We start from the raw sequence: 11,112 nt of genomic DNA, 5'->3' as shown, positions 1-11,112 counted from the left end.
GTAGCATGGCCCCATAGACTGGATTACTATGGGAACAGACTGCCCATCCTTCTCCCCAGGAGAGGCCGGGCTTAACTCACTGTTACGGGATTCTGGGAGGAAGCGCCAAATGCAAGGGCCTTCCCCCCACGCTTTATAGTGGCGGTTTCTTTGTGGCTGGGTTCCTGCGCCCATTTTACAGACAGAGGCTCAGAGCAACGGCTTTGCTGAGGTCTTACAGCCTCTGAGCTTGTCCCAGTTCTGACTCTGTGACAACGAGCGACGGTTTGCTTTTCTGGATCTAGGCTTCCTCACCTGGACAACGGGGCCAGGAGCGGTTCCTCCTCCTCTTTCTCACGAGGACTTGTTGGGATGCTGTCCACGAGGCAGGCAGCAGTAGCATCCAGTAAATGCTCCAAGCTGGCAGCTGCGCCCATATGGCCATAGCCTGGGGTCTCACTGCCAGGGCTGCTGCATCGTTGACCCCGGGCACACCCGAAACCCTAACCAGATCAAGAAAGAATCCAAAGCCTCCAGCGATCGTCGTTTTTTCTGCTGTGACGCCGTTTGAGGCTGGAGGTTATGATAAAGTTCGCAAGGACTGGGGCGAGAGCCTGGATGGAGGCCGGCCACTCGACATCTAGATGGTTAAATATTTAACCCACTTTGATAACCTGCTCGCTAAATACAAGGGAGCTTCCAAAAGGACGCAGGAAAGTGGAGACAGGCGCTCACGGAATGTTTCTGTGGCCTTTTCTGCAGCCCCCGTGTATTAATGCCCCTGAGTCAGAATGGGCGCCCAGTTTTGGCTCTGTGGTTGGTATGGCCCAGCCTCCCACCTTGACCAATAATATCGCAGAGAGGCCAGCAGGCTCCAGTGAAGGGCTGGCCCCTGCCTGCAGCAGCCTTACTCCTGCTTTCGCTGGGCCCTACACAGGCACCCCTCGGTGGCTGGGCGGGCCACCTTCAGGAGCACAATGCCAGGATGGGCACTGTACAGACATCCCTAACATGGGCTCAGGGCACTGAACAGGGAATGTGGGGTGCCAGGTATCCTGAATGTGGGATCCTGCCTGAGGGTTCTGAGACTTCTCATGCCGTGGTAGGGAATGGGGCAGGAGTGTCAGGGGGCCCAGACCCCCAGGAGCAGCCCTTACTCCCCACGCTCACCTGCTTCACCTGTAAAATGGACCATTTGCTCTGCTCGGCAGGCCACCTGGGGCTGGCAGGAGGGCTCACACGCAGGTAAACAGACGTGTGTGCAGCCTAGGCGCCCCCAGGCTGGGAGCTGGTGCAGCAGGCAGCTGCCTTGGCCAGGGGGAGGAGGAAGAGGACGCAGAAGCATGGGCTTGGGCTGGCAGCCCTCCAGACAGAGGCCTCCCAGGACGGGCCTGGAGGAGGGGCTGCTGAGCCGGCAGAATTGCTGAGGCTCTGTCCTGCGCAGAGCTGGGGGCCTTGCACCGCAGCCCGGCTGGCCCCCTTCCCAGATGGCCAGGCAGCGGCCGCACTGCCTGCTGCTACCCACTGCTCTGCGCCTGCTCCACTCACCCCCGCCCCCCCCACAGGCCCTCCCCTAAGAATGGGGATGACAAGTGCGCCCTGCTCCTGCCACCCCCCGGCACTCGGTGTGTGAAAACTGCAGCTGTTTCTGTCACCCAGGTAGAGTAGTATCAACACTGTGTGCTCTTGTCTTGGGCTCCTGCTGGGAGGTGAGCTGCAGGGCAGCTCAGGCCAGCCAGAGTCTAGCCCGCTTTGTTGGGATCCCTCAGCCTGTGCCCCAGAATTCAGAGATGCTGGGGACAGAAGACTGTCCCTCAGCCACAGGAGGGAACCCACAGACATCGAGCTGCTCCCTCTTGTTCCCTTCCTGGGTTGCGTGCCCTCTGGATGCCCTCCCAGCTGTGGTGTCTCAGGACCTCTCCTCTGTCGCCCTCCGAGCTCACCTACTCAGGCCTTAACCATGGAACTGCCTCTGAATGGATGTGGAGAGCCTGGCCCCAGGGGAGGAAGGCAAGGGGATTGTTGGAGGTACAGGGGAGCATGGGGAGCTATCATCTTGACTACAGGTAGGGCCTGGGGCTAGACTCCCTCTGGTTCCACTGATTCCAGCTCAGGGCCTGCCTTCTGGTGCCTAATTCGGCATCTCTGTGCCTCAATTTCCCCCTACTGAGCGGGTCTTCACTCAACGGAGTCACTGTGCAGTCCTGTGTGTGACACGCCTGGCTCGCCAAAATGCTGATCACAGGAGCGGTTGTGGACGTGGCAACCCCGTGTGTGTGTGTGCAAAACCAGTGGGGTTTGCAAGGCTGTCAGAGTCCCATCCCAAAGGAGCTCGACCCACCAAGCTTGGACTGTTGCCTAGCGCTTAGCCCTCTGCGTCAGCCAGAGACTCCTGTTGTCCAGAGCTATTGAGTCAGCTCCGACTCATAGTGACCTGATCGGTGTACAGTACAACGGAACACCTCCCTTCTGCTCCTGTGCAACTCTCACCCTTGTTCTTAAGTTTGAGTCCAGGGGCTCCTAGGGGTGCGATACACCAAAACGACCCTGCTGCCCTGTGTCGATTTGACGCACGGCCACCGAGTGGGATGGAGCACACTGGCCTGGAGGGCTTCTATTGCTGCAGACTTTTACACACACAGACGGAAGGGTTGACAGCCCCCCAAAGCCCATCTTTTGGTGAGCAGCCAAGCGCTGGCCCACGGCACCCCGGTGGTGCCATATGACCTAGCAATCCCACTGAAGACATCTGCCCATTCGACCGGACGATGGGCTTTCAAAGAAAAATGTAAGATGTGTCGCAGCAGGAGACACAATAGCCAAGCGTCCTGCCCCCCTGGGGGGGGCAAATGGGCACACATAACAGAGCGTTACTCAGCCATCGTAAGAAAGAACTTCCTATCAAGAAGACGGTCCAGCCCAGTTCAACCCAAGTCCGGATGCTAACCGAAGCCTCCTTGGACTCATGGAGCTGCAGGCTGCTGAGGCAGAGCCAGGAAGCAGGGAGATCACAGGCCAGTGGATGGAGAGTCACATGGACCCTAGGTCCGTGGGAACATGGCAGAAGCTCAACAGCCCACAGAGGGTCACTCCTGGAGGCAGAAACAGAATCCCAGCAGCATGGAGGGCCAAGGGCCCCAGAGAAGTTCTCAGTCATTAAAAGGGAACCCCCCCACACCCCAAGGAGGCATCCCAGGCTACCTGACTGACAGGTTGGACTCCACCCCTACCGGGACTCCATCGAACTTAAGAGTAGTTTCCACCGTGGTTTCCCAAGACTGTTGGTCTTTACAGGAGCAGACAGCCTCCTCTTTCTCCCTTGGAGCGGCTGGTCCATTCAAACTGCTGACCTGTGTGGCTAACAGCCTAATGTGTAACCAGCTACGTGTCACCAGGGCTCCTCAGTGATCATTGGGGTTGAGGGCTGGAGAAGTGAGGCCGGCATTTCCAGGTGGATTCCAGGTAGGTTTCCTTTAGGGGGGAATGCGGATTTGGAACTGGATGGAGGTGGTTGTGAACAGCGCTGTGGAGGTACTCAATGCCACAGGAAGAAGTCTGTCTGACGTTGCCTCTTTGGCCTGGGCCTCCAGAAGCCGGGCCAGTCAGGATGGCAGAGGGAAGGTTTGAGAGGAAGGGGTGGGGTTGGGGATCAGAGATAGAAATTAATGCATCTGGCCAGAGCTCGGGCCAATGGTGAACAGCGACACTAGAAGATGCTAAGTCATCTGGGCCCACCCTGCCAGGCCCAGGGAAGATGTGTGGAAGACAGAAGGCTGGAGACGGCAGGTGGGTGGAGGAGGAAGACCAGATAGGAGATTGTTACAGGCCTGTGGGTGGGGTGGGGGCTGGAGGAGAGGCATGGGGCCAGAGAGTACTGAGGGAGGCCTGAGAGGGGAAGCAGGAGGGATGTACCTAGCGGTGGTCACAGGAAGAACAGTGTGGGGCCGGACAAGGTGATCTGTGGTGGCATGGAGGGGGAAGTGTCAGATAGGTATTACAGAGTAACAGTGCCCACCACCACAGGCAGGACAGATCTGAGGTTTGGGAAGCCACAAGTCACCTCACCTGGCCTTGGCAGGGCAATGGGATTGGAAGCCGCAGGGTGGTGTGCAGAGAGAATTCTCAGGGGTGGGCAATCAGGAGGGACAGGAAGAGGAAACAATCCCCCAACTTGAGAGTAATCTAGACAAGAAAGGCTGGCCGTCACGTGACCAGGTGTGAAGTAGCGGACAGCATGGTTGATCACTGGTGGACGGCCAGCAACCTTGAGCGCATTATCTGGAGAGCTGAGGGGAAGCCCCCGTTTGCAGGGGCTGGAGAGGAAAGCCAGGAGGGAGGGCGGTGGGGGTGAGCTTGTGTTCTCTCATAATGTCGAGGAACCTGGGAGGTGTGTGGTTAAAGCACTCGACTTTGAACCCCACAGTCGGCTGTCTGACTCAGTAAAGATCTACAGCCTTGGGAAGCTGGCAAAGCCATTCTGCTCTGTCCTGGAGGGCCTTCCAGATGAGCTGGAATGGACTCGCTGGCCCCTAACAAGAAAGGCCCAGGGGTAGGATAGGAAGGAGGTGAACGGTATGGGAAGGAAGGTTCTAGGTTGGCACCCAGAGCCTGGGTGGGCGGGCAGGGGACTGGGCCTTGGTCCAGCGCCGGCAGGAAGGAAAGGGAGGGTGTAGCTGCACTGGGACTTGTGTTGGGAAGAACCCGTGGGGGGAAACCTTGTCGAGGACTCTTGTTTTTTCTCCGAAGGAGGGTGGTATGGGGGTGGGGAAGGCTGGGTTGGAGAAGGAAGTTTGCCGTTTCCAGACTGAAAGAGTTCCTGAGCTGAGCGCTCCCCGCCCCTCGGCAGAGCTGTGCTCTGTAGGTCTTTCCGGCTGTGATGGTTCCGAAGCAGGCTGCCCGCCCGTTCCTCCAGGGTGCTTCTAGGTGGGTTCGCCAGGCCCACCTTCAGTAGCTGAGACCTTGACTGCTTGCACCACCCAGAGGCTGCAGGTGTCCCAGGTGGAGCAAATTAACGAAAATAAAGACTGCCCACTTAAAAGCAACGGCATTTTAAAAATATGTAAGCCTGTGCTATATTTGAGATATACCTGTACTAGAAGATTATTCCTAGCGTTCGTGAGAGGAACTTCCCCCCCCATAATGTTTCCCGCAACCCTAGCCTTGGGGGAGGGTATTGCGGGTGGGGCAGGGCGTGCGGACAACTCCACCCAGTCGTGGGGTCCAGGCCTGGAAAATGGGCAGTCGTCCAGAGGGACAGGGCGCCCCAGCCGGGAGAGTGCCGGGGGGCTGGGAATGGTCTCCGCTGCCAGAATCAGGCGGGTGAAGAAGACCGCCGCTTTAGCACGTTGGTCTCGTCCCAGCCACCCCTAACTCGGGCCCCATGGTCTCGCCCTAAAGGCCCATCGATAGTTCTGCGTTCGGCCTCGATCGAGTGGCTCCGGCTCCTCTCGCCGTCCTGAGTCCCGGCGGATGGTGGAGGCGCATGTAAGGTACGGAGGCCTCGGGACGAGGGTCGGGAAGTGGCTGCCGGGTGGCCGGGAGAGCGCGGCCGAGGGCAGCCGGCCCAACTGGACGCGGCCAGGGCGGCTGGCGGAGGACAGGCGAGCTAAGGGTGCAACCTGAGGGGCCCCCCTCCCATCAGGTCCCGCCGCCGGCCCCTTGCGCATGCGCAGCCGCAGCTCTGGGCTCTCCTCCCCGGCGGCCCCGCGCACGCGCAGCTCGACCCTGCGGCAGAAGGGCGCCGCGGCCGTGACTGCCCCCTGCCGGCCGCGCGCGGGGTGGCGTCCCCGCGGGGCGCGAGGCGGGAGCGGAGCCCGGGATCTGAGCTTCAGGCTGCCACTCCGGTTCCGGAACTTCCCTGGACCTGTTTTCTCAAAAAATGAAGATAGTGGGATCCTTGGCGCTAAGCTCACCGGGTGGCGGTGGTTCGAACCCGCTAGTCCCTTGCTCCCTGGAGAGAAAAAATGAGATGGGCTGCTTCTGTGGATTGGCAGCCTCGGAAACGCGAGCATTCTGCACAGCAGGGGTACTTAGATGACAAGTGTTAAAGGCCCAGTTCCACCCAAATAAAACCAAACTCACTGCCATCGATTCACAGAGTGGCCTCGTAGTAGCACAGACTAGGCCTGTCCCTGAGGGGGCCGGCTGCTTAGACCCGAAGAGTGGCTGGCGGTTTTGAACTGCCGACCTTGGGGTTAGCAGCCGAGCCCCTTAATCACCGGGCTGCTGAATGCCCTTTATTACACTGAGAGGGCACCTGCAAACCCTCCACCTGCTCTCTTCCTTGCCCACCCCAGATGCTTTGACCTTTGTTTGACCCTGCTGTGCAGCCCTATCCGGCAGCCGCCATCATGAACACTTCCCCAGGCACAGTGGGCAGTGACCCGGTCATCTTGGCCACCGCCGGCTATGACCACACCGTGCGGTTCTGGCAAGCCCACAGCGGCATCTGCACACGGACTGTGCAGCATCAGGACTCCGTATCCTGCACCCTGGGGGCTTTGGGGCACAGGGACTGGGCCTGGGGTGGGTGGAAACTCAGCCCACAGACGGTGGGGTGACTCCAGGGCCCCGCCCACCTTCTGTTGCCTGCCTTGACTCTAGCTAGCAGGTGAATGCGCTGGAGATCACGCCAGACCGTAGCATGATCGCAGCTGCAGGTACCACTGCTAAGCTCCCGTCCCCCGAGCCCGAGTGGTGGGCCTGGGCACTGTCAAGCTCACAGTCGGCCTATGCCCCCAGGCTACCAGCACATCCGAATGTACGACCTCAACTCCAACAACCCCAACCCCATCATCAGCTACGACGGTGTTAACAAGAACATCGCCTCAGTGGGCTTCCACGAGGACGGCCGCTGGATGTACACGGGCGGGGAGGACTGTACTGCCCGGATCTGGGACCTCAGGTGGGGTGCCCAGGGCTGTCTCAGGACACATTCCCTCCAAGTTGAGACTGTGGTGGGAGGGTTTTTTTGGGGGGGGACTTTAAGGGTGCAGCCAGACAAAAGCACAAGGCTGGCCTCAGCTTGGCCCCCCAGGGAGCTCTGGAGAGGGGCTCCAGCCCCCAGCTGGCTCTGCCTGGAGGCCTTTATGCCCCCAGGGGGAGCAGACTCCTATAGCAGGAAGTTTCTGTGGCAATTGACTCAATTTGGGATTCTGTGATCCTCTAGGACAGAGGGACCCCAAGGCTCTAAGTCTTTTGGGAAGTCGGCTGATTGCCGAAAGTTCTGCCCCACAGAGTGGCTGGTGGGCAAGCCACTGGCCATTTGGTCATCAGCAGGGCACTATACCCTCGCACCAGGAGGGTTTGTGAACGTTTATACCCGAGCAAAATCCAAACCCATCGAGTTGATTCCAACTCACCGCCACCCATTCTAGGGTGGCGAGATTTAAGGGCTCCTGAGACTTAAGGCTTAAGTTTATACAGAAGCAAGCAGCCTCACCATTCTCCCTTGGAACAACTGGGCTAAAGCCCTGCCAGACCCTCTGGGACACAGGTGCTGCCAAGGCCCGGGCATCAGTAACTTAAATCAAAGGCAGCACCCGGGCCGTCGGCGTCAGCTCCTACCCTCCCCCAGGTCTCGGAACTTGCAGTGCCAGAGGATCTTCCAGGTGAACGCGCCCATCAACTGTGTCTGCCTGCACCCCAATCAGGTGAGGGGCCCCATGGAGCCAGGCATCTGGGAGCTGGGCAGGGTGGGGGTCTGGGCCCATCTCACCGCCCCCCCCCTCCTGAAACCCAGGCAGAGCTCATCGTTGGGGACCAGAGCGGGGCCATCCACATTTGGGACTTGAAGACGGACCACAACGAGCAGCTGATCCCCGAGCCTGAAGTCTCCATCATGTCCACCCACATCGACCCTGACGCCAGCTACATGGCGGCTGTCAATAGCACTGTGAGCGGGAGCAGCTGCAACCTCACGCCCATCTCCCCCCTGGGGCTCTGGCACCCCTCTTGCTCCCACATCTCCTTCGCAGCAAGCAGACAGTGCCACCCCCTCCTTCCTCCCTGGCTCCCATCATCCATCGTCTTCGGTCTGGTAACCCCCTGCACCGCTCCTTGGTGCCTGGTCACACTTCTCCCTGCCTGAACGCACCTGCATAGCCCCACCTGGGCCTGGCTGAAGTCCCTGCAGTCCCACCCTGCTCCCTGACTCAGGCCTCTCCTGTCCCACTGTCACAGCCCTTGTTTGTTCTGGGTGAGCAGGTAGGCAGCTGAATAGGACCTGACTCTTTTCCTGCCCTGGGTCACCCCCACCCAACCCCCAGACTTCCCCCTGCCCCACAGGGAAACTGCTACGTGTGGAACCTTACTGGAGGCATTGGGGACGAGGTGACGCAGCTCATACCCAAGACCAAGATTCCAGCGCACACGCGCTATGCCCTGCAGTGTCGCTTCAGCCCCGACTCCACGTGCGTTCTGTCCTCAGGCGGGTGGGGGGTGCTGGGGGGGGGCTGTAGGGTGACCGCCCCCTCACACCCGCCCCCAGACTGCTGGCTACCTGCTCGGCTGACCAGACGTGCAAGATCTGGAGGACATCAAACTTCTCTCTGATGACGGAGCTTAGCATCAAGAGCAGTAATCCCGGGGAGTCTTCTCGTGGCTGGATGTGGGGTTGCTCCTTCTCAGGAGACTCCCAGTACATTGTCACTGGTGAGTCTACCCCCCCTCCAACCCCCACCCCCTGCCCCCAGCCTGCCCTGCTTGTCCACTCTTGCCCATCCCGCCCTGAGCCACATGCTCCTTCCCTGCAGCCTCCTCTGACAACCTGGCAAGGCTCTGGTGCGTGGAGACCGGGGAGATCAAGAGAGAGTATGGCGGCCACCAGAAAGCTGTCGTCTGCTTGGCCTTCAATGATAGTGTGCTGGGTTAGCCTGACCCTCTTCTCTGCAGCTTTCCCCATGGCCAACCTGCCTGGGCCCAACAGACTGCATGTGGCAGCTGGGCGAGTCCACAGCCCTCACAGGCTTGGAGCCACGCACGGGGCCTGACACATGTGCCCCCACTACCTGGTTCCTCTCCTTCCCGGCCTTCAGAGAATGTCCTGAGCCCACACAGGATACCAGCATGGCCAAGTGGAGGGGAGTTTATTAGTCCCAGTGTGGCACTGGTGGTGGGCCCGAGGGGACAGGACTGCATGGGCTCAGTCAGGCAGGTAATAAAAGCAGACTGACACGCAGATGTTGTTGGGGAAGCAGATGTCGATGCAGAGGTAGATCAGCCGCTGCCTCGGGGGCCCTGGGAGGAGGGGCTCTGTCAGTCCCCTCCAGTGCCCTCCAAGTCCCCTCTCACCCCCACCCCACCCCCGCCATGGCCCTCAGCTGGGCTCCTGCCCCCTCACCCTCAACGTGGTGGGCCCAGTAGATGGGCATCTGAGTGCACAGGTGCTGCACTGCTGCCCCCACCTGGGCAGGGTCCACCTTGTATCTCCCAGACACGGCCAGCAGCTCCTGGGCGTGGCCAGCATCCTGTCCTGGGTCTTGAGCCTGTGAGGCCTGCAGAGGAGAGGGTAGGGTGGAATGGGACCCAACCTGGGCATACCTGACTTGGTGCCCACCCCAGCTCCTGCTGCTGTTGCTGGCCCAGCCCCGGGCTTCCTTCAGAGGGAAGACAGCACCTTCTGTGCCCCCTGAAACCTGAGCCCCAGCAGGCGGCCCTCTAGCCAAGTGCCACACAAGGCCCTTTGTCTGCTCCCTCACCCTGGAGGTGTCTGCCCTGGCAGAGGCCACCAGCAGCTGCAAGGTCTCCTGGTCCCGGGGCTTCATGTGGCGCAGGAAGCAGGCTGGGTGCCCTGCAGGTCGGTAGCAAACACAGTCCTGGAAGGGCAGCGGTGAGAATGCTCTCCCACCCCCACGCCCCACCCCACCCCCAGCCCTCAGCCCACTCACACTTTGTCCATCAAATAGCACCACCCAACTGCCGTTGTCTCTAGGGGAGGTCACGGTGACGGTGGCTGTATTCTGGGCCACATCCACTAAGGTGGTTTGGTTGGTCCGGAGCAACTGGGGGCTTGGGAGGGTCAGGCGGAGCAGCTGCAGCAGTGGCTGAGAGGGAGGGAGGACCAGGCTGAGCCCCCCCCCCAGCCTAACCCAGGATCTCCAACATCATCTGGGTGCCCCCCCAGCTGGCCCCTACCACTGCCCTCAGGGGAAGCTCACCTTGGGAGAGTGGTGGGCGAAGCCGAGAATCCCTCCAGCCACGGCCCCAGCAGCAACCCCTGCCAGCAGCAGCAGCAGCAGCCCTGGGGTTCTCCACCCTCCCGGGCAGGCTGGACTCTTCACCTGAGGAGACAGGGGCTGGTTCGGGGCGGTGGGGTAGGAAATGGACACGACCCAGACCACCCGGTCCCCATTCCGGGAGAGGGCCCTGGGGTGGAAAGACCTCACCCCTATCTGGACAGTACGCACTACCTGGCAGTCCCCTGATGACTCCATGCCGCAGCCCCTGCTCACAATGTGCTGATTGTCCAAGGCCCCTTGGGGAGTCAGCCAGGGACACTGTGATGAGCCAAACACAGTCCCGTCCCCCTCCCCTTTAACCCTGTCTGCTCCTCCCCAAGGAAGCCAGCCACCTGATACCCAGCCTGGCCCAGCGTTGCCCCTTCCCCTAGTGTGGGGCTGAAGGAGCGTTTCTGTGCTATGGCTGGAGGCCACTTGAGAGTGGCCCTTGGAAGGCCAAGTGGACCCCTTTTGGCTCTGTGAGGTCTGGCTGGAGGCACCCAGGTGGCTCTTCCTGGACCTGCAGATTCCCGGCATAGCCTGATACTTGGGGGAGCTACGAGTAATTGCCAGGGCTACCCATGATCTGTGTGGTGAAACTTGCTCACCTCCCAGCACATCTCTGGCCTCCATCCATTAACTCAAGACAGGACAAGGCCCTGGGCGGGTACCGAGCAAACCCTGAACCTGCCCCTGCCCAGCCTTAATGCCATGGCTACCCTGTCACTAGCTGGTTCCCAGGGTTTATCTGCCAGCCGGGGCCAGGGCACACCTTGGCCCTGACCACAAGAGCACTTCTGCATCCAGGTGGTGTGGCCTTGCTAGAACTTGGCGATCAGGGGACCAGATCCAGAACCCCCTATCCAGTCAGGACAGTGGTCTAGGCCAGAAGCAGAATTCAGAAAGAAAAGACCAA

The 11,112-nt window shown here is 60.3% G+C and overlaps 2 protein-coding genes across 2 annotated transcripts; one reads left to right on the top strand and one right to left on the bottom strand.

Annotated features, from left to right (window-relative positions):
• The first annotated feature begins 4,761 nt into the window (after window positions 1-4,761).
• Window positions 4,762-9,157, top strand: MLST8 (MTOR associated protein MLST8). Its single transcript, XM_075564453.1, has 10 exons — window positions 4,762-4,902; window positions 5,377-5,468; window positions 6,276-6,458; window positions 6,587-6,638; window positions 6,721-6,883; window positions 7,556-7,631; window positions 7,721-7,873; window positions 8,266-8,390; window positions 8,468-8,631; window positions 8,733-9,157. The coding sequence occupies exons 3-10, from the start codon at window positions 6,330-6,332 to the stop codon at window positions 8,849-8,851; spliced, it is 981 nt and encodes a 326-aa protein (XP_075420568.1). The 5' UTR covers window positions 4,762-4,902; window positions 5,377-5,468; window positions 6,276-6,329; the 3' UTR covers window positions 8,852-9,157.
• BRICD5 (BRICHOS domain containing 5) lies at window positions 9,002-11,000 on the bottom strand. Its single transcript, XM_075564452.1, has 5 exons — window positions 10,137-11,000; window positions 9,867-10,022; window positions 9,678-9,794; window positions 9,320-9,473; window positions 9,002-9,216 (listed from the first exon to the last, which is right to left on the bottom strand). The coding sequence occupies exons 1-5, from the start codon at window positions 10,827-10,829 to the stop codon at window positions 9,122-9,124; spliced, it is 1,215 nt and encodes a 404-aa protein (XP_075420567.1). The 5' UTR covers window positions 10,830-11,000; the 3' UTR covers window positions 9,002-9,121.
• Between the last annotated feature and the right edge of the window lie 112 nt (window positions 11,001-11,112).

Source organism: Tenrec ecaudatus, chromosome 12 (genome assembly GCF_050624435.1).
Source record: "Tenrec ecaudatus isolate mTenEca1 chromosome 12, mTenEca1.hap1, whole genome shotgun sequence".
Classification (NCBI taxonomy): domain Eukaryota; kingdom Metazoa; phylum Chordata; class Mammalia; order Afrosoricida; family Tenrecidae; genus Tenrec; species Tenrec ecaudatus.
Note: the sequence above shows the minus strand (reverse complement) of the source record. Positions and strands in the feature narration are given on the sequence as shown.